Source organism: Oreochromis aureus, linkage group 3, assembly GCF_013358895.1.
Source record: "Oreochromis aureus strain Israel breed Guangdong linkage group 3, ZZ_aureus, whole genome shotgun sequence".
Classification (NCBI taxonomy): domain Eukaryota; kingdom Metazoa; phylum Chordata; class Actinopteri; order Cichliformes; family Cichlidae; genus Oreochromis; species Oreochromis aureus.
The window spans coordinates 14918560-14941276 of NC_052944.1; the positions used below are offsets into that span (position 1 = coordinate 14918560).

General features: G+C 41.8%; 1 protein-coding gene across 3 annotated transcripts in view; it reads right to left on the reverse strand.

The window, feature by feature from the left end:
- Window positions 1–22717, reverse strand: part of plcb3 (phospholipase C, beta 3 (phosphatidylinositol-specific)) — a 54648-nt gene that overhangs the window by 15340 nt on the left and 16591 nt on the right. For all 3 annotated transcript variants that reach the window (XM_031736785.2, XM_039609438.1, XM_039609439.1), the window contains exons 2-13: window positions 22170–22256; window positions 5864–5932; window positions 4596–4733; window positions 4194–4273; window positions 4050–4103; window positions 3758–3830; window positions 2361–2461; window positions 2096–2262; window positions 1541–1687; window positions 1292–1449; window positions 1002–1084; window positions 650–734 (exon numbers count right to left, since the gene is read on the reverse strand). In XM_031736785.2, coding sequence (XP_031592645.1) covers window positions 650–734; window positions 1002–1084; window positions 1292–1449; window positions 1541–1687; window positions 2096–2262; window positions 2361–2461; window positions 3758–3830; window positions 4050–4103; window positions 4194–4273; window positions 4596–4733; window positions 5864–5932; window positions 22170–22256 — 1242 coding nt within the window. The remainder of the gene's footprint in view (window positions 1–649; window positions 735–1001; window positions 1085–1291; window positions 1450–1540; window positions 1688–2095; window positions 2263–2360; window positions 2462–3757; window positions 3831–4049; window positions 4104–4193; window positions 4274–4595; window positions 4734–5863; window positions 5933–22169; window positions 22257–22717) is intronic.

Consider the following 22717-nt stretch of genomic DNA (forward strand, 5'->3'; position numbering starts at 1 on the left):
CAGAGAGACTCAGAAAGACAGAGAAAGAGCGATCATCCAAAACTAGACCGAAAAAAACCAAACACATGACCTAAACCCCCAACGCATGTGGAATGTGGAACTACATGAGGGTGCAGCTAATCATCATTTAAAAACTCATTGTAGCTGTGGAAAAACATCAAAAGCCAACTTCTAGCCTATAGCACCATCAAGTGCAGTATATACCAAGATGATGCTCTATCGTTTTTGCTGTTTTGTCTTTATCTGAACCCCCTCACTGAGTAGATTATAAAACAAATGCATGGCTAAAGATTCAAATCTAGGCTGATCATTGACTACCTGGTATAAATGGACGTCTTCAAGTCATACACTAGAGCTACGTTCAGGCTCGTGAGATGTTACCTGTCATTATAAACCCCATTAAAAAGGCTGAGTACAAATGAAACAGCTAGAACCCTGTTATCTGTCTTTGCTAATACACTGTTCACTGTGTGCAGAGTTTAGAAACTTTGTGTTCTATCTGGGTAAACGGGGGGAGCTTCAAATTTTTCAGCCCAGCAGTGACCTGATCTGTTCAGGCATCTGGAGTAATTCGGACTTTTTAACTTTTACAAGTGTGGCAGCAGCAAATTGAGGCAAAAGCTCAGCATCCATATCAGATATGACTTACTGGATATTTCTCCAATGGCTCGATGAGCAGCGCATCTCCAAATATTGTCCTGCAGTACTCTGCCATCTTAGCCTGCTGCTTTGCTCTGAAAGGACAGAGGAAATGGTTGGTTGGTTTAGTGTCCTAAAAATCATTAAACCAATAAAACCCGTCATTGGTTTAGGAATGTTTTGCACACTGAACACCGCACATGTTACAGAGTGAGCATTTCCTTCAAAGGATTGGATTTGCATCTGGTCTGGTATTAAATAACCTGAACTAAAGCGTGCTGTACTTATCCCTAATGCAAAGAGTCTGCAGAAGACCAAATCATCTGAATACTCCTGACAAAACACACCGACGTGCAACTTACGAATCTACGTGGTTTTCAAAGGACAGGATGACGGGGTATGGCGAGGTCTTGAAAGCACTCTCTGCTATGGCTTCAATCACTTCCTGCAGTCAAGAAAAGAATGATAAAAACTCAAAACTGGACACAATCCCTCAGCATCATTTTTGTTTGTTGCAAAATGACTGCACAGTAAATCTTTTACAAGAGTAACAAATGATACAAAACTGCAACTGATCAAGCTGATCAAGAGGAAACCAAAAACGTCAAAGAGAGCAGGATAGCGCCTGTGACATTTCTGCAGCAGCTCCCACCTTAAAGGGGATCTCAGTGGTCATGGTGAACCCGTGGGTGATGTAGGGCTCTTCATCTTGTGGTCGGCCCTTCCAGCAGTCCAGCTCAATACAGCGACAACCGGTGAGCAGCACCTGCCTATACATCTCCACCGAAGAATTCCCGGTCAGCTGGCCCACTAAGATACGAGAAGAGCTATGGGTTCAAAACCAAAAGGCGCCAAGCAAATGAACCATTACACTTGCATGCATGCCGTTTACATGTCACACCTGTGAGGTACGTGTTGTGTGACGAGTTGATAAAGTAGTGAGAGAGCGGTTGGTTCATGTCGTCGATGATGTCCAGCCTCTCTGGAGGTACGATGGTGTTTTCCTCTCCTCCCAGATACCGACTGAACGCCTGCAAACTGATTTGGTCTGCAAGAAAGGACACGATGACAGTGTTTCAAAACAGCCGGAAACATCCCAACTGTTCTTAGGAGAGGCATCAACAGGCGCAGAGGGCAGCCAGATGCGATCGCTGCAGGCAGGACAGCAAATCATCTCGCAGATCGCGGATTAACATAGTTATGGCCGTGCCGCTCATTTGTTCACAGGTTTATTAATATGTTTTATCCACAGATAAAGAACAGCCTTAGTACTTGACCAACGTGTTTTGGCCTGCTATTGCTTCATCAAGAATTATACTGCATACAGCACTTTAAATAACATGCGTGATTGAGGAGAGAGACACGAAATTGTAATAGGTCAGTTTTAAAAACAACCAATCATATCCACCGATCCAGCTCTGAATAAAAGCCTGATGCCACACAGAGAGTTACAGACCTCTCTCCAGCTGACTGGTGTTGGTCTCATATTTCTCCATGATCTGTCGGACTTGGTCTCTTTTCAGCGGGGGGTAGAGCACCTCGTTTAGTCTGGAGTCTCTCTGCCTGCGGTTAATGAAGTCCATTAGCTGGTCCAAAGAGATGAACGGCTTCCTCTTGGAGCCACTGGAGCAGAGAGAAAATAAGAGTCCGAGTGTATAACACGTACGCAAGAGGTTTACTAGGAATCCTAAGACTATAACTAGAGCGTCCTTAGAGCGCACCTTTCCTCAAAGATGCTCTGTATCTCAGGCCGAAGACATAAGTTGTCGAGAAGCTTCTGGAAGGCGTCCCAGGTGAATTCATCTGGCTTTATTCCCTCTGACTGAAGCAAAAAACCAGATTTGATTTTATAAACAGGCTCTGCCTCAAGCACACACATTTATGAGTTAATAAACAACAGACAGCATCACATTACATTGCTATGTCCTATTGTCTAGAGAGAATATTAACAGGCTTTCATAAGCTGCATTGCTTGGAGTAACCAGCAGGAGGCTCCAGAATACAGCAATCTAAAGGGAAATGCTGACAGCACATTTTGCACAATCTGGTATCTCTTCAAGAAAAAAAAAAAAGTCTTGTGACTTCAAACTGATTTTAGGAAAGATTGCACTGACTCATCAAAAAAGAATTTAAAAAGAAATTAAAAAAAAACTAATTTTACCTCAAACCCACAGGGCTGAGGTACTGTACACAGCAGATACAAGCAAAGATTAGCAGAAAGTTGTTTTAGAAAGCAGAGTTTTAGTAGAAAGCTTGATACCATGATTAACATTTTAACCGCAGGCACACTGTCGAGAAAACCACATTCATGGCATTCTTTAGTTTGTTGTGTAAATTGGTTTATGTGCATTGTTGCTAAAATGAACTTCAAGAGGTTTTTATTGGGTGTAAAAGAAAGTACTGTAAGAGAAAGAGTTGCATTTTACGTAACAATTACTTAAAGTTTAGCAAAACACTACGTACAAGTTGCAGTGATCAAAGCTAGTCAGTTAGCTAGCTATACTATGTTTAGCTAGCTATATGTAGTAGCTGAAGCAGCCAGTTTACCTGTTCATTTATTAGTTTGAATGATTTCACCTGTATTTTCAGTGCTTTCACTGCATTATTAAACTGTTTCATCAATTTATATTTTATTAATGCAGTTATTTTATGTACAACAAAGGATTTACATTTGTATGTTAGCTTGCTAAGTGTTTTTTTTAACTCAGGGTAACATGTGGCTACAGATAAAAGCTAGAAATGTTGGATACTGTGTTTAAAACTGTGTGGCCAATATCATTTGAATATAAACGTGCCTCTAAGAGCAGCATGTTAACTGTTGTGTAAGAGGACAGGCAGCAGCTAGCCTCTCTCTGTAACAAAATCCACAAACAAGCATTTTACGTGTTATGTCTTGTCCCGTAACCCACTGAAATCGTACTATTTTCTTTTATTGCTACTCTTCTACGGGCCTGCAAACTTTTGTTGCCTTCCTTGCACTGCAAAGACACACCAAGAACACAACTATATGCAACGCCCCCGCAGTTCAGTTCATTTCACCCATTCTCGATGCATACACCAGTTCACCAAACCCATATGTCGACTAGCCATGTGATCAGTGATTTTATTGAGTGATTACCTTGTTGTTAATGAGGCCACATTGCTCCAGAGCTGTCTCCACTCTCTTTTTATCAGAAAACATCTTGATGACACTAAAAGACAAAGTACAAAATCACATTCAGATCAAATGTTTACAGTGACGCGTACAAGCAAAAAGAGTCAAAAACCTAAGAAATGATTGTAAACATAAAAAAAAAAATCAGAGTCACTATAAAAGAGGCAAGAGAGAAAGTGGAAGAGAGACAAAGAAGAGGAAAAGAAAGAAGAAGTGAGGCCCAGTTTAAAACGTGGTTGGCAAGGGTGGTACTCACTTCTTCACTGGAATCTTCCCTTCCTGGTTCACTTGAAGCTTTAACTTCGTGTACCTGACAAAGACAAAGAACAGTCAAGTATGAGTATTTTTTAATCGTCGAAAATTAGCAGCATTGTAAAACGAGACGCACACAAACTCTTACGCTTTGTAAAGAAAGGTGTTCCGTGATACATTCTGGGAAAGTATGTTTGTGGACAAAGCGAACAGCTCATCTGTCCAAATCTGGAAACACACACACAGACATGAAAGGATAAAAGACGGTTGTTTGACTGTTCACCTCATGTTAAACCTTGGTGAAACAGTTACTATATACAGTGTAGCAGACACACACAGGAATTAATCCCTGTTTTTAGCTACTAAACATACGCACGCCTTTATGTCAAAGTAAAGTAAGCAATCAGCTCAAGGCTTGAGGGAATAAAGTCAGCTGCACAGGTAGGAGTGCCGTGGGGGACGTAAGGATGGAAAGGAGGAAAAGAAAAGGAGGAAATACATTAAACTATAAATTATTTGGACAGTTAAGTTAGTTAAGAATTGTGGTTACCTTCGCTACATCCTCTTGCATGGCCTGGAAGTTGAGGAAGGAAACGTTGACCAGGTCATTGCCATAGACGACGGTTAACAGCTTCCCTTCTCCATTCTCCTCCTTAGTAAGGCCCAGCACTTCTTTCACCTTTACGTCCTGGCACACAAAGATATTTATGCTTTTTCAGGATGTTTCATTACACACACACACACACACACAATCTAGCAAATTCAACAATGATCTGAACACTGAGCAGACAGATAAAACTCGTCCGTGTCTCCATCTCCTGAGGATATTAAATGTGATGCATGCGGTGTAGCGCCCTGATCTAATTAACCAAACGACTCTTTCCTCCTTTTTAGCCCACCCCTGTGTTCCCTCCACCAACTCTCTCTAACACTCAATGGCTTTCTGTCAATTATAGATCACTCTTGCGCCATCATGTCTCTCTTTCATTTCAGTTAAATACATTAGCCAGGAGCACTCTTTATAGACTGTTTATAGGGAATATAGTGCTAAAGAAACACGCAAAATGCTCAAAGACGGCGTCCATACTACTAATGTTCACATGTCAACATATGAAAATACAGAATCTGTAGGTAAGGGGCACAAATTCGAGCAGGATTTGGTTGGAAGCAGGTAAATACTTCACATGGAGACCAAATCAGGAAGTCTCACCCCAGATTGTAAATCTCAAAAGGTGTCGTACAGTAGCTGATGGTTTCCTAGATTCACAGATGCTAACATGAGAGGAAGTGCAACCATGAATTATGAGAAGGCTCTTTAATAACAGAGATATCATCCACTGATTATAGCAGGTTTAGTCAATATTTTTTTAATGTTGTACTTTTCATACTATAACCACAGTATGACGTAAAAAACAAGACTTTATCTTACCATTTCAAGAACCATGTATAATAAACACTTTAACGTGCAGAATGAACTCGCCACACATCTCTGTGTTTGAATTGTTTACCGCTAATACGCGCCCATATTTCACACTCTGCCTTGGTCAGATCTAGGCTCTTACACAATGACTTCCTCACTAACAGTCGCTGGTTATATCACTTCCTGTCTGATAGTCCATCTGTCAACAGCCTCATTAGCACTCCGTCACCTTTGCACCATCAGCTGAGAGAGGAAACGCACATGCATCGTTTGGCAACAGTCACATTTGAGCATCACATTTGTGGTCAGGGGACAAAGTAATCGACTGCAGGAGGTGACAGCTTCTGTCCCCCCCCCCCCTCTTTTCTCCCACAGAGGCATAAACAAATATTACCAACCTTTGGCTGTTTGGCATACTTTCCCGTTCTGGTGTCCCTGATGTAACTGATGTCCAAAATCTCGACATCCTACGGGAGAGAGGAATATCAAATGATTTGTGTTATCACGTACTCAGTGAAAGTGTGTGCGTGCAGGACAACTAATCTTTATCAGTCAGCCTATTAAACGGGTGGGGAAAGAGGAAATTGTGAGATGTAAGTTCATCTGTTTCTACACAGTGTCATGCGCACATATCATATTGTTTCCCTGACTGAGGGCTTCTGATGTGATACGTGATTTTAAGTCAAGAAATACTGGGTGGACTCATAGAAATAAATAGAAGAAAACAGATCTAATACACAGGATCCATGCAGCACAAATAAAAGCCCTTACACTCTCTGTGCAGAGAGCTGGACTGATTAAAATAAAGTGCATCCATTCATCAAAGAGAAATTTGGGTGAAATGATCACATGTGTTTCTGGTGGTTCTGAATCTATTTTTATTAGTTATTAGGAGGTTTTTGTTTTTTTGGATTATCAAAATCTGTATTGGAAAACCTGCTTTAACCAATAACGGTGGCCGAGCCTCCTTACGCACCACCGCTCTCGTGTCACATACGGGTTTTAAACATATTATTTACTGCTGTTAGCAGTTTATGTAAGATGCAGCGAACAGAAATGCTGATAGAACAAAAGTCTGCTGCTCTTGCATGGAGCAGTGTGGGAGAAAGAGAAAAAACTTGAATAAAAGCCTGTGCAGAAATTAATTCCTCAGGCAAAAAGCTCATGCTCCGTCTACCTCGTTCCATTAAAACCTCTTTTATTTATCTTTCATCAGACTCCGCCGCTTCTCTAGACACAAGACACAAGCAGTGACATATGAATTGTGCGGGTGACGGAAGACAGAAAATGGCAAAGGACTCTGCGCGCACACACACAGCGAGGACAGATCTTTGGAGAATATTTGCATGTTTGATGCCGCGGCACAAATATATACACACATGAACGCATGCACGCACATGCAAACGAGTGAAAAACAGACAGAAATGAGTGAAAAAGAGGTACTCTGTAATAGCGACTGCCAACAATTACACCCTTAACTTAGCCTCGAGGTGACGAGGGGAGACAAAAATGGAAGGGTCAAACAGGAGGAGGGGAGCGTGGTCGTAAATCCAGCCATAAACACACGGGAGGATGCATGCATCGTCTTGTGTAAATATTTGTTTAGTCCCACACTCGTTCCCCAAAGCTGTTTTGACTTCATCCATGTCACTATGTCACTTCTTTTTATCCTCGCCCTTTTGCTTTAGAAACCTTATGAATCTGTTTTATGATTTCATCAGTGAAAAATATAAAGCATTTGTGTCTCCAGTTGTGTTGTCCTTTGCATGAGTCTGCACTCGTTTATGTTGTCAAACATGTCATTTTCGTTCCTTTTCCGTGTTCTGCTCATACTGTACGCTCTGTCCAACATAACAGCAAAAACATTTCAAAGTATTTAAACTCGTCCCTTCCTGATTCCTATGTCATTATTACCACCCTGCAGACCGTCTCCTCCCCCGGGATTGGTTGCGAGTATTAAAGGTCAGAAGTGTTGGACCAATTGGATTAAACTCTGTCTCAAACCTTGTCCTCTAATTGGCCTGTGGAGAATAACTTGCTTCCTGGGGGAATAAACCACTTCTGGGTCTGTAGGACACACATTTATGTGCGCACGCACATGTCTTCTCTCCCACAGGCCATGGTTTCATTCTGCCTTTGCCATGGTGACTCCTTGGAGACCACAGAAATGAGTCTACAAGTTGGTCTGCGGACTGTGTGTGCGCGCGCGTGTCCTTAACAGTTAACATTTTTGCACTCTAACACACAGACTCAACACCAGTGATAATGCACGCAGACATATCCTTGATGTGCAGGTCGCAACTTGTGAAACATCCTGACCTGTTGAGCAAGACGGGGTGTGTATGTGTGAGTGCGCAAGCGCATGTGTGTCTGCGTGTGGAAGAGCCTTGCAAGTCAGTGCACATTGGATGCACAGAATGCGAGAAAACCTTCACGCAGGATGAGTACGGATGTGTCAGCATGTGATCGGCAGAATGTGCCAAATGAAATCTGTGTTTTGCCACTAGGTCGTGTTTCCAAGTGCATGACGTGGTGTGTGTGTCTGTGTGAATCTGTGTGAAGGTCGATCTTCTCTGAAAGCACATTCCTGACATATTCCATCCTTCTGCCCATTTGGCGCGTGTGTGCATCCGTGTGTTTCAGTGTGTAATATTTAAGCTAGTAACGGCAGCTGTAGCGCTCCATTCATCTTTTCCGTGCAAAGACCAAACACAGCTCACTCTATTTATCACTTCAGACTCAGCTGCGGGCTCATTACTGCTCTGAATGAGCCGGGTTATGAGTTTTCCAGGAGCCATGTTGTGATAAAGTGCTATAAATTACTTTAATTTACTGTTTTTGCTGGACCCAAGAATTTTTCCTCAGCCTGCCGTGTGCACTTCTGCTTCAGTTAGCGATTTCCTACATTTCCCAGAATGCACACCCGCTCCTTTTACAGCGATTACTGTGAACTTGTTGCACTCTGCTGTGGATTACACAGGCAGGTGGCTGACAGAGCGTTCCCACCAAAGAAAAGCTGAGGCGCACCCTTCAGAACAATTCATGTTTTATGTATGTTTCCCCACGCTGACGCCAAGGAAGTGATACTAAACTGTCGCTCTTTCGATAAGTGAATTGCTTTAATAAACCACAAAAGCACTAATGTAACATACTGCTGCGTAATAGTGGGCTACTATCTGTATCTGTTGCGAGCCATTATGCAAACTAGTGTAAAGACTGCACTAAACATGCAGTACCTTAATGTGACACCTCTTCCTCAGCCGTGTGGGTTTGTTTTTGTTTAGTTTTTTCAAGCTCAACAATGAACTGTGAAGTTCAACTTTCAGGCCAACATCAACAACACATCATAAACTTAAAGAAATGACAGCTTAGAAATCTACAGCACCTGCAGATTGGAATCAAGCGATATGATCCAGATCTCAATGTTAAATATTAAACGGACCATTATTGCTCCAGTTGTTGTTTAAATCATAAACTTTTAGATAATTGTCAGTGTGTCAGGGAACCAAGAAGAAGGCTTACCCAGCATCTTGAATCTCACACTCCACCCTAGGGCTGGCTAGAGTCCCGCTCACAGCCGCACAACTGATGTTTGAAATGATTCATTACATCACAGGAATACAGTCTGATTTTGGCATCTGGGCCCTCCAGAGCTGCAGAGCTGACATGCCAGAGAGTGAGATGGGAAGCTCTGCAGCTTAAATAGATCAACAAAACTGGGAGGCTGTGTTTGGTGTATGACATGATGACAGTGAGGCATGTTAAGAGTGTATAAAGTAGCGTCGCCGAAAGGATTAAATACAAAACTGTACAAAGTGACCACCTTCCTGATGCAACGCTCCCCATTTATCCGGACAGTTGGAGTACACCGACTTGTGACAACTTCCCCCCTCCCCAGCACATTTCTTTCCCCTCATAATCCAAACCATCATGCCACTCCAGTTCAACAATAAAAGACTTATTATATGGCAACAAGAACAACAATATACTACAAACAAAAAGTGGGCAAGAAAGAAGAATCACACAAGCTGAACTCAGTCCATCCAGTGTTTGAGATGTCGCAAGTAGAGTTAGGCCTGTTTTTGGAAGAACAACTCTTCCCATTCTTACCTACAGTAAGAGGAGATGAGTAGTTGTCTGTTTTGCCCACGCAATACAATACAAGCAACGCCCAGGAGCCAATCGGACTAGCACAAACACGGGGAACTGGCTGTGCACAAAAGCAACATAACCTGTCTCGTTTAATCAACGGAAAACATGTAAATGTAAAAGCTGAGGTTTCTTTCTTTACTAAAAATGAACCAAAAACTCTTAGGTTTCTCACTTTTTTATGTGGATATCGGTATGCGAAATACAACTTTAAAAGGTGCATGTCGGTCGACTTCCCACACAGAGCTGGGTTAATCATCATTCATAGCTATGGGGGGGTGGGGGTTGTAGCTCAGGCTATGTCGTTTTATTGTTTGCGTGCAGAGGTGAGTTTGATCCTGCAATAACTAGTAGGTCAGCCTATATTTAGCCGCTGAAGTGAGTACAGTAAAACACTGCCGTGTTGCGATTAGAGCCTTGTTCACTTTCACTCCTTTCCTTCATTTCTTTGATTGACTTCCCACTTCCCCTCCTCTCTCCTGCCTCGCCGCCGTCCCCCATTCATTTTCTCAAGATTAGAATAATATGAAAGGGCAACTAAACAATCAGGGGAGCGCCACTCCTTTCCTGTGACGCGCCCGAGTGTGCGTTTGAAAGATCACCGCTGCTAAATACGTCTCAAATGACCAATCACAGCTCCTATCAAATGGCACACAATGACGGCATAAAAGGAAACTGATACCTCCTCAGCGCTCATACATGCACACTAGCAGGGACAGTTAGGCCAGGACGGCGTGCGTATCCACCCTAGACTTTTCTGGCTGGGACCCAACGGACCAATCAGTGCACAGCAGTGGAGAGGTAACAGACAGAAGAGGACTTTAAAGGACACAGAAACAGCAGAGACGTAAAACAAAGAGAGCTTTAAACTGTTTTATGGCTCTGATGGGAGACTTGGCAAGGTGTTTATAGAAGGAGGAGGGGGGAACACTTAATACCCCTGTGAAGCATGGGACAGCTCTATAACTCTGTCATTTTGTTACATTTTTCTTGCCTATACCAGTTTGATCCCACTCTTCCACTCTGCCCGTCATCCTCTATTAACTTGCTTTCTTCCTCACTCAGCTGTTTCATATTTCTGTCGTGTTCAGAGTGAAAATGAAGAGCCGGCAAACATTAGAGCGAGAATGTGAACGTTCACATTTCAGCCACTTAGCAGGAGATCTGATCCAGAGTGATTTATAATGCGTGTTACTGTAAAATCACCAGAGACGGAGAAAAGATGCTGAATAAATGGAAAAATTAAGACGGAGACAAACAATAAAACATGAAAGCGAACCGAGGTCCGTCCAAATGGAAAACATCATCGTTTATGGAGACGAAAAACAAGACTGAGAGGGACTTGAACAAAATGAGCACCACACAGTGTCTCAAAGTGCAAATAAAAACAGGGTGAACTGGGCTGAACACGCACACGAAAACTCGTAAAACACAAGAACAGTTGAACTAATCATGAGTTGCTCATGAAACACAAACACGCATGGATCAGTGCCGGGTTGAACAAGGCCCTCATGTGCAGCCACTAAAGCGCACGACACACACAAACACACACACACACACACTTAAAACTGAGTTTGATACTGAAACTGACATTACAATCATTTTCCTGGATTTTTCTACTTCACCAGATTTATTGTTTGCGTTCTTTCACAATGAAACCAGAACATCAGTGACATAGAAGCACATGCAGTTCACGACCCATCACACTTCACAGGCCTGTAAAACAAGAAATTTGAACTGGACGTTTAGCTCAGTTTGGTTGAAGACCCATTAAGTGACCATCGTGTGCAACTTTGATTAAATTCTCAATGCTGTAAAATCTCAAATAAAAATCTCAAGTAGCCTGTAAGCGAGACGGTCGGGTTTAACACCGTTAAGCGTTGGTCACAGCACACACCTGAACAATGTCTGAGATATTTTATATTGCAATTTGAAAGTTGTATATTAGTTGCCAGGCATGACTACTGAACAAGAAATTGAGGAAGAGGAACTGCTTTCACTTTGGTCCCTTTCATTTTTATAATCCTAGCCAAACCGGTTGTTGGCATGCCATCACATTCAGGCAGATACCTTTGTTTCTAAGTAACTGGTTGGGGAGAAAGAGGACTTCTAGCCGGTGGTCTGTACGTCGGCGAAAGAAGCAAGTCTTTGCAGTTATACTATGCTAATCAAAATTCATATTTGAGTGGTGTCTCTAAAGAAAGAGAAAATGAAGTTCATCTTACAGGCTGTAAATGAGCCAACAGTTTAACCAGATTACCAAATCTGTACCTGCAAGTAAAACAGAAAGAGTACACACAGTGACAGATATATCCTGAGTACCCACAACTACAATTAACAAAGAATGAACTAATTGTTTGGGTTGTGAGTCGCGTTTCTGTTTGCATGTGTTTAATGTGACATAACTGATTTTTTGTGCCATTTTTGCACATATTTTCCCTCAAAATTGACATTTTCTTAGTTTTCTGTTGTTATTAGAACAGTTTTAATAAAAATTTCAGCTTGTTTAAAAAAAAAAGAAATTGTATTTGGACAGGGTTAAAGGGTAGGTAGCGGTAGGCTGCTGGAAAAAAATTGTAATGTAAATATAGAAGGCAGGTTGTTTCAGCTTTCATGAAACAATGGGTGTTAATTCAGCCTCGAAAGTTTATGCAATAAAATTCTGCAGGTGTGCAAACATTTGATTACTTATAAATCCCATTTCTGTACAAAGGCTGTGTTGAAACAATCTGGGTTACTATACCCTCTGATTCTTCACGCTGTAGTGCAGAAAAAAGTGCTGTGTTTCACTATCAAATGGTGAGAAAAGGGCATGTAACAAAGGAGGAGAGATTGGTCGGTCGGCAGTTCATTTTACAGCAAGATAATGATCCAAAACTTCAGACTAAAAGAACCCGACAGTCAGCATCAAATGACAGAAGACCGGCACGACCTCGAAACCCCACTGAAGAGTTTTAGGAGGAACTGGACAGAAGAGTGAAAGCTAAGTACAAGTGAAACACATTCGTACAAATGTGTTTGCTAAGCTGTTGAGTGAGTCAAAAGTTTATTTTCTATTTAATATTCAGAGATCTATTTGAAAAAGGCCCTTTTCATTTTCACTTCAGAGTAAACTGAAACATTACGCTGTAGAATTCAAGAAACTGCAAAAGACTTGAGCAGTAAAGCCACACATACTGATAGACACAAACACACAGAGACAGGGTGGCAGTCTCATTAGAACAACACGTCTGTCAAACAGAAACGCACACCGCGCACAAGCATCTGCTCGCACAATGGATTCGATACCGTGCAGCGTCTCAGTTCTTCTTGCAGAGAAGAACTGAATTTTGACACTGTGCGTGTAAAACTGCATAGGTGTGTCTGCATCGTTTTGTCTGTATGTGCGTGTCTGTGTGTGTGCGTTAGTGTCACTATGTTTCCGTCTATACGGGACTTAATGGGAAGACTTGGTCTGCCATGTGCTCGAGCAGATAATGTCAACAGAAAATAAAACATGGGGAGGAAGCTGTCAAAGTATCGACCGACACGCTCAACTTCCCCTGCGAACCGCTGTGTGTGCGCATATGTGTGTGTAAAGATGATCAAGAGTGTGTTATGCAAGCCCCCCGCTCCAAGTTAATTCCTCTGGGGATGTCCGACTTGAGCAAGGGAGATAATCTCTATTAGATCTCTACTTATACCTGCCAACAGTCATTTTACTGACAATTCAGTTGGTTCATTTACAGACACAGACACACACAGAGCTCTGAAGCTGCAAGAGGCTGTTGCTATATTTCCTAGCCTGGCATATCCACACGTATGCATGCAGTCACTATTACCCGTTCAGTATACGGTTCTGGTTCATTAACAGCAACGTTATTACCAAATGACCTCTTTAACTAAAGAGATACGCACTTATTTAAAATCCCATCTCAGCCTCATCCACTGCCTAATGCCTTTTGTCATGTTAGATTTGCATGGTTCGTATCACTTTCACACCTCCTGGGTGTTTTTTTAAAAGTCACACCACACACACACACACACACACACACACACACACACACACACACTACCTGACATATCGGTGCAGGTTTTTGTTTGTGGTTTGTGTCTCACACGTCAGTCTGGTGAAGGCGTGCAAAATCAATTCCACGCCGACACCGACCAAACCAGAGGTCTGAGACCTAGGTTACATCCCTCAGGGAGCAAATGTTTATAAGCCCAGGTGGTATCGATATGACACCTTAAAGGGAGAGAAGGAAGAAATGACAAGTGGAAGGAGGAAGGACAGAACAAGGGGAATTCAAGAAGAGGAGTAGAAGAAGGGAGGAGGGATGAGGGGGCAAAAAATTCCCCAGAACCCCCATGCCGCGTCTGAGCTACTTCCTGCCCACTTTCCCACGCCAAGAGAGAGAGAGAGTGAGAGATTAGAAGTGCTGTCCCCCCGCAAAAAAAATAAATAAACGAAAGACCAAAAACTCTGGTGAGAAAATTTATGCATTGATTAAATCTAGAGGAAGAACAAGCACAGAAAATCTAGACAGTGAGGTGGAATGCTAAAAGAAATGGAGATCAGAGAGGGAGGAAATGTCATCCTTCAGTTTATATTAGAGGAACATCTTTTGCCTTATCCCTCTGATAGCTACCAGCTGCCCCAAGAGAGAGAGCAACATGGGGAAGGGAAACGGCAGAGAGAGAAGGACAAATTGAAGAAGGATTAGAAGTGTAGACAGAGCTGAAGCCGAATGTGTGAAAGAAAGGACAGGCAGCGTCAAACCGAGCAAATGGGAAGATTAGTCATTGGGCGAGGTGCATTTCACCTCAAGCAAGGTGACAGCTGAGGCTGCTCTCCAACAGGATCGAATGGACAGAACTGAATTGAGGTCAATTTTATTCATTGGAAATGATCATCCGTGCTAGCACAGCCTTTACTGTTCAGGACTGTTACCAAACAAAAAACACTAAAGACGCGCGTTGCTGGCGTTGGTCTTTAAAACCATATGACTCATCACATCCCACCACATTCGTTTCCCGTTTCTATTCTGTTTAACCCAGACATTTGCTCTGCAGTGAAACAAATGGTAGATGGAAGTTGGATTGACAAGAAGAAGAAATGGGAAAATCCCAGCCACGTTCAGTGAAAATATCACAGCAAGCCAAGTTCAAACAACTGGAAGGTAAACCAAAGACTGGAAGTGAAATATCTCAAACTGGGTGAACTTTATTTGCTTTGGAGTACTGAAGGGCTTCAAAACAAGTGCTGATTTATTAGCAGGCCAATCCATCACAGCATTTAAATAACCACTGGACATGCAAGGTGCGCAGGTCACAAGCAACATATCAGCAGTATCGGTACATCGGCGCTGGCATCTATAGCAGCCTTTATCAGCTGGGCTCTCGTCCCGAGTTAAACTTTTCTCGGCTTTGCAGAAAGAGATTCATGCAAATACCAGCCAAGGACGCCACTGATAGAATATGGAAGGATGGTAAATACATTACAGTGACTGGAACCTTGAATGTCCACTAGTGACTAGCCAGTAGTCACAAAGCGATGCGCAGTGGTTGAATATACTGGCAGATTTAACACGCAGATTTTGTTTAATATAAAAATAGCAATAGAGGACGGCTATAAGAAAAAGGAGAAAACAGGAGTTTAAGGGGAAACTGGCACCCAGCTTCAATAGGCCTCAGTAGGACTGCAGCATAAGATCTCAGGTTCAATGTTTTTTTGTCAGTCATGTGAGTCGAGCTGTAAATGTCCCTTGCTCCATCTCATAGGATGGTTTCTTACAGCACAAGAAAATGCATAACAATACATTTTTGACATTGTTATGTACTTATGGCTGTAGTTTAACATCCATCCAAACATGCTCCATTCGCCTCAACCTTACTGTTCTTTTAACCCCAGTAGCATCTGCATGATACCTAATTTAAGACACAAATATAAAGAGGAGGAAAGTTTGGCCAGAGGACAGCAGAAGGACATGCTGCAGAATTAGCAGGAAGTTGCAGGCATATGTTATAACAGATGTGTGGATATGGGATGTGCATGTGGATCTTGTGTAACCCGCGGCCACTGGCATGCACTTTGCGTTCAGCATTTAGCCACAGCCATTTACTCAAGTGGGGTCTTTGGGAGTTAAGAATTATGGCAGGTCACAAGCCTTTACTGTTACAGATCTAAAGACGAAACGATGAGCGAAAGGGTTTTTTATTCCTTGACAGTGCTAAAAAGTTTTTGCTTAAGGGTTGGAGGGCTGCAATTCCTCCTAGAAAGCTCCTCCATACTGGGTTCCTATTGGACCATAGCAGTCTGCTACAACATGCCTTAGGTTAGTTAAGTAAGGTCAAACAAAACTTGCATTTAGGACAGTTAAATTTGCAGTGTGCGCTTATATGTTCTGAGACATCTCATCCAACAACATGTTACTCATCATAATGTCATGGGAAAACATTTAATGCCTCCATAAATCCTCAGAAACGACAGGCTGATTTACCAAAAAAAAAAAAAAAAAGATGCTTATTTGAACCCAAGCCAGGTTTTTTAATAACCATAAAAAAATAAATACATCTAAAGTTTAAATTAGAAACCTTGCTGAGCTGTTATTTGCTCAAAGCAAATCAAGTCATTTGTTTTGGGGGCAAAACAACAAATGAACATGCAAATGATGTATAAATGCAATACCAAAGGAGTGTAAATATCTATTGAAGTGAAGTTGTTCTTTGACTAGACAGAGAAAACGCTTGTTACTGGTCATGTTCCTTTATCTCAGAGGCAAAGAAAGGAGCATAGTGAAGTGAAAGACAGGGGGAAAACAGTGCAGACCAGTGCACGGCGGGGTGTGTCTGCCCACAACCACTGTGTACAGCACGTGTGTGTTTGTGTATGTGTTTCTGTCAGCAACGGTTGGTCGTTATCGGCACTAGCAGAGTTGAGAATGGATAGATCCGCACACCAAACAGCTCTCGCAGAAGGATTTATTTAATGTGTGACGTTTCCCAGGACAAAGCTCTTACACAGAACAACGGAAGACTTATGGGACATTCTGGGCTCTGAGTATACACTCATACGTCAGAGGTCTTATAAGCCGAACCTCTGGACGTTACACAAAGATGGAGAGAGGGAGATAACAAAGAGAAGGAAGGAGGGGGCGTGGAGGAAGAGATGTGAAAGATTGCTGTAGAAGGATGGAGAAAGAAATTATCAGCAGGAAGAAAATCGCCGTGAAGAAAAAGTGTCAGCAAAGAGACGGAGATAAACGAGACCCTGGAAAAAAAGAAGAGAAAAGTAGAGATATATTTAAAGGGAAATGTTAAACAAAGCGAAGATTGAGACAAAGGTGACACAACGCAGATGGAGGTAAGACAGGATGAGGAGAGAATTACCTGGGGAAAAGGTGAAAAGGCTCAAAGCGATTGAGATAAACCAGATTTCACGAGGAAAAGTTATGTGAAAAGGTGAGAAAAAGGAGGCAGGTAATCCAAATAAAGTCGGTGTGGAATAAAAGGAGGGTAATAGAAGGATGACGGATGAAGGAAGAGGAAAAGGGATGGAAACATGCTTCCCCTGGGCTGCACGTAGGCCAACATTTAAGTGGTTTGTCGGGGATGTTCTTCTCAACACAAGTTTACTTCTTTTCTTTCTTTTTTTTGCAAATCAATGGCCCCACTGCATCTTGGGTGGTCAGCTCCTCTTCGAGTTACTCACAACAACATCTTGGCGTCTCGAACTTTTCATTGCTACTACTTAAGGTTGCAGTTGAAAATCCACAGAGCAAATTTATTTCATGTTATGACATTACTGTTGAGCTGCAGTGATTAGAAGAACTATATGCTGGGCGGCAAACGGAAGAGAAACTCCACTCAAACTGAAATCCACAGGAGGGGTTGAGCTTTCACGCTTGCGTGCCTGTCCTAAATAAAATGCAATGTCACCTTTGTGGTACAACACATCTTCTTAAGTTGTTAGAAAAGTGCTTTTGACATTTTTGGGTTGCGGACTTTTTGGATGTCCTTCCAGGCCTTTGCTGAGATTCTAAAAATGACTCTAGTGAGCGTGATCCAGTTCCACTCAGTGACCACGGGCACCCTGAATTAAATGAATCAGGTTGATACAATAGATCTTGATCAAGTCAACTGGGAAGAATCCGCAAATTAAATCCTCATAGATGACTTCGGTGTAAATCTCTGACATTTAAATGATAAAGAGCAGAGTGGCAAAAATATAAAATGCACTGGAGAGCCAATATTTTGGGTGGCTCTATTCAGAGAAATGGGTTTCTTCCAGAATACCCTTGTCATCTGTGTAAAAGCGTATTAACTGTTCTCATTAATGATCGCTGGATATCTGTGTTGCAGTGTCCTCTTTCTTTTCAGCTCTGCTTGGAAATCTCCTGGGGAGTCGCAACGCTGAATTGAAGCTTCACTCTGGTATCGCTGAAATGACTACAGCCACTTTAAATTAGGACTTCTGTAAAGCCCGAGAGTATTTTTATACATTCAGGTGCGCCTATTTCCAACAACATGACCAACAGGACGTTTGCAAGGAAGCCGATCGCCCCGTTTTCCCCGAGCCCGATTCTCATTTGCTGTTCATTCTGAGAAAAGCTGAAGAAAAAATATAACAGCACTGGTCAGTCATTTTCAACATTACATCCAACATAATGAGCAAACACTATTAGTCACTGCCAGTCTGACCCTATCCATGTCAAGGACACCAGCGTTTCCCTGTAATTAGCCTTGGTGGCCTGAAGGTTTTTGAAGGATTTTTTTGTGGCCGTGGCCATCAGAGAGCTGGATTCCCGCTACTGAAGTAAGAATGGGGACCACAATCGGCCTTAGTCATGCCAACACTAACAAAGACGAAAGGCAGCAATGAAAGAAAAGTCAAACAGTGTGGCACACGAGGCAAATGAGGCGGCACTACCAGCGCTCGCTGCTTGCATTTCCAGTAAGGCAGAGGGGAATCTTCCTCGACTTGGGCATTGGTGTAGTGGAAAGATAAAATATGATATTATGAAAATCCATCGTTTGCATAACTGGGTTCACGCAGGCAAATGGACCGGAGTCGGCTTGACACCAGTCCACCTGGATTTCTTTTATCACACTCACAGGGATTAAATCTAATCTGGCATTTAGTGCAACCAAGTTTAATGCCTCCTTTGAAATAATGTTCTCCTTATTTCAAAAAATAAATAAATAAATAAATAAATAAATAAATAAACACCACACCGCAAATGATGTAACAACTAATCAGCCTTTTTAAGCCTTTTTCCACACACATGGCTGGAGTTTCTCTGCTGTAGATCCTCGCGATTAGAAACACCCTGTTGGGTTTGGGTGAGGGCGCTGCCTTGATAGAGCAAGCAGGAGGAAGGGCACATGACATCTACCCAATTACTGCCCGCTTTATTCTTAAATGGGTGTAAAACAAGCACAACACCAACTTGGCACTAGAGAATTGGCCAGTAAAAGATTGTTTAGTGGGAGGGACAGTTCCAGTCTCACGTGCAGTTGCATGTTGGTGAAGTCTAGAAAAGTTTCAGGACTACGGAGCATGTGTAGAAGTGTTTAGAGTCAAGCAAATAAGGAATCAGCATGTGTGTAACGGACGGCTGTTTATCACGGAAATGTTGTTTAACCCTGTAAAGCCTGGACCACAAATTAACTGCTGGAAAATTTAAAAAAAAGAAAAGAAAAAAAAAAAGGTCTTTTTATTGAACCTTTTCACAACTTAGGACGAACAAAAAGAAATGAAATATAAATTAGCATATGTGAGTTTTTATTTGTACATTTCTGGTACTTCTGGCATTTTTATGCAACTTAATGTTTAAAAATTTACTCAACTTACGCAACTTATTCAGGTTTTAAAGCACACTGTTGATGTAGAGGTCTCAAAAACTCTTCTAAATGAAGCTCAAGCTCGCATTAATTCATTTGATTGGTAATCGAAACCGGTCTGTTTCGCCAGTGAAAACACTTTGTGACAGAACAACATGGACTCAAAACAATCCGGTCTTTAAGTGATGACGTATGAACCCTGCCTCCAGGTCCAAACTACTCTGCATTTATTAAGGCTGTTTTTTTAATGGTTTTAATGCTTTGTATCTTGTTATTTAATCTAAACAAACCCCTAAAAAAAAGTCAGTGATCACTGTTGTGCTCTCTCGGTTTTTATTACCACTGTTCATTTTAAAGCTCAGTTTTTAAGACCTTGCGATGTAATTACAGCCGAGCCCATGCAGCAGTATATTAATAACTAACCTCGTATTGTGGATGGATTATATCAGTGGTTCTGACTGAAGTTTGGTCCGTTTACAGGATCCTGCCACGCAATTGCATTTCTCCAAAACCATCGGGAACCCTCACATTAACTTTCATTGAGTGTAAAAAGGTTAACGTTCATCCTCCAGCTTCATTGTGCTAATGTGTTTATGTCATGCTAACCATAGTTGTGTAGCTAGCCACCACGTAGCATCATATGCCAGCTAGCCAAACTTCAGTAACCCTACAAACGTCACTGCTGTTTAGTTTTCTGTCTGTCATTTATGTCTGAAGTGATAGCAGAGCTGTGCGTTTTAATTTTTAATTTTTTCAGAAATCTCTCAGTATATTATTATTATTATAGTATATTATGTTTAGGTGGAAACTAGCGAGCTAACTTCCTGCTAACTTCTAACTCCGTTAAATTTCATAAATCCTGTTTTCATAGACGCCTGTATTTTAAACTTAATTGTTACACCTGGCAGAGCAGCCAAACTGATCATTTTATTAAAGATGAAAGAATTTAGATACTTTGTAACTCTCAGTGATGCCGCAGTGTTCGTTTGACTTTGGGACCTGAAGCGGAGTTTGGACCCAGAAACGGCTAATGGCGTCAGACTTAAAGACTGGATGATGTTCTTTCAAAGCGCAACATGTGATAAATCTGTGGGTAGGGAAAGAGTGTCCGGTCCACCTCTCACCTCTGCTTCAGCCTACACGAATCTCTGTCCAAACTCCTGGTCCAATTGTATTGTGGGTAATTTAGGCATCAAGCTTGCAAAAAGAAAGTGCATAGAGTGCATCTATTTTGATTTTTTTTGTTTAATGACTCCAAGAAAACTAAAGACGTACACTGTTTAATCAGTGACATTGGAAACAATGTGTTGTCCCTTTTCTTTCTTTCCTCAAATGCTGTCTCAAGTCATCTTTTTGTGAAACTATCTGCAGTCACAGTGAGCAGCTTTACCACCTTGTTGAAAACATTCAATGACTGACAATCTGACTCTTTGCTAAACAGTGTCACAGTTGCACCTCAGGCGACAAATGGCCTATTATCCTAATACCACACACACACACACACACACACACACATATACATATATATATATATATATATATACACACATATATATATAAAAAAGTAAGACATCAGGATAGAATGAGTATTTAAAGCTTGTCTCTGTTATGTGAATGCACGAACACATGCTGACACATGTGCAGCCTGACAGCATGACGTGTGCTCTGGCCCAGTTATGCGCACACATGCAGTGCGTACACATACTGCAAAACATGCAGACAGAACCCAGTGATGATATTGGCTATCAACAGGTCATTCCTTACATGCCTTTTGGATAAACAGACAGCCAGAAATAAAAAGGGAGAAGGTTTGTGCATGCAGAAGAAAGGGAAGGAGAAAAACAAAGTCACTGGGAAGGAGTTTTGTTTGTGTGTAAGCGCGTGTGGGAGGGAGTTAATTGAGCTGCCCCTGTAATGTACAGACCAGCCCAGCATAACCGAGATATACTGGTTATGTGAAGAGATGAATAAAAGGATAACAGAGAGATATTGCCTATAGGTCAAAGGTAACAGATAATACAGAAGGGCAGCTTTGTTCACGGGATTTGTTTATGGAAATGTTTACCCATGACAGCAGATTACCATATCCATACTCTAATATCAAAGAAATAACTCGTTATGATCCCATACATCTACATGCATAACCACAGTCAGAATCACCATCATGCTGCCAATTCCCAGTTTATTGCTAAATGCCTAAAATGTAAAATCCAATATTACTAAACTAATGGCTTAAACGTAACCTCTAAAGTCACGGAGGGGAAGGACGGATGTTGGGAAGCAATAACACATGAATGGGGGGGAAGAGATGGAGGGCTGCTGACGACCACAAAGACTACAGGGATCAGAGCGAACAGGAGAAAACAGGAGACAAACAAGGCCAGGACAAATTGATGAAACCCATTTTGGTTGAACTAATGGGCCGGGAAAACCACAATAAGTGACACAAAGAGCTGAGGAAGAAACAGCAATTTAGAAAGACAGATGAACTATGTAGGAGAAGTGGGAGCGTAGTGGTGTTAAAGTAGACAAATAACAAGTGTAATATCCATATTAGCACTCATGATGGTACATTAAAAATCCATTATGGTTAGAGTGGCTCATTTGTATTTGACCGTGTCCGAGTACTTCGGAGATGTGCGACAGTCTATTTGGCCGACTTTGAAGGTAAACAGTTTGTATGTGTGTAACTCCGTGTGTGTCTGTGTGTGTAAGACATCGAGTACATCTCACCTGGCCAGCACCTATGGTCCAGTAGAGGAAGAATCCTTGCGGATCAACTTTCAGGTTTACCAGCGTCGGCTGTGTACTGTTAGGCTCCTAGGCGACAACAGAAATGCAGATGTTAAAAAATTGCAAACACACAAAATAAAGGTCCAAGAAGAGAAAAACACAATGTGCAACTCAAAACAGAAGTCAGTGTTTATTACAACTTGGGTCTTACTTTTTATAGATTTGGCCTTGAATTTGATGGGGTATTATGTTGGAACATTATCACAACACACAGTGAATTAAGGTCCCAAACGCTCGCTCTCTGTCATTGTTTGCTAGTAAAAAAGTTATTTTTTTAAAATCATTCAAAAAGCTGAAGTATACACAGGGTAGAGACCTTTAAAGAACATTTCTGAAATGAAAGAGTGAGCCATGACAGCGATGAAAGAGGATACTGGTATTACATCATGAGGCGTCAGCAGGAAGACTGGGAAACAACTATATTCCGTAATCTAAGATAAGCATGTAGCTTGTACTATAGCAGAATATAGATCATTTCCAAAGCTGTG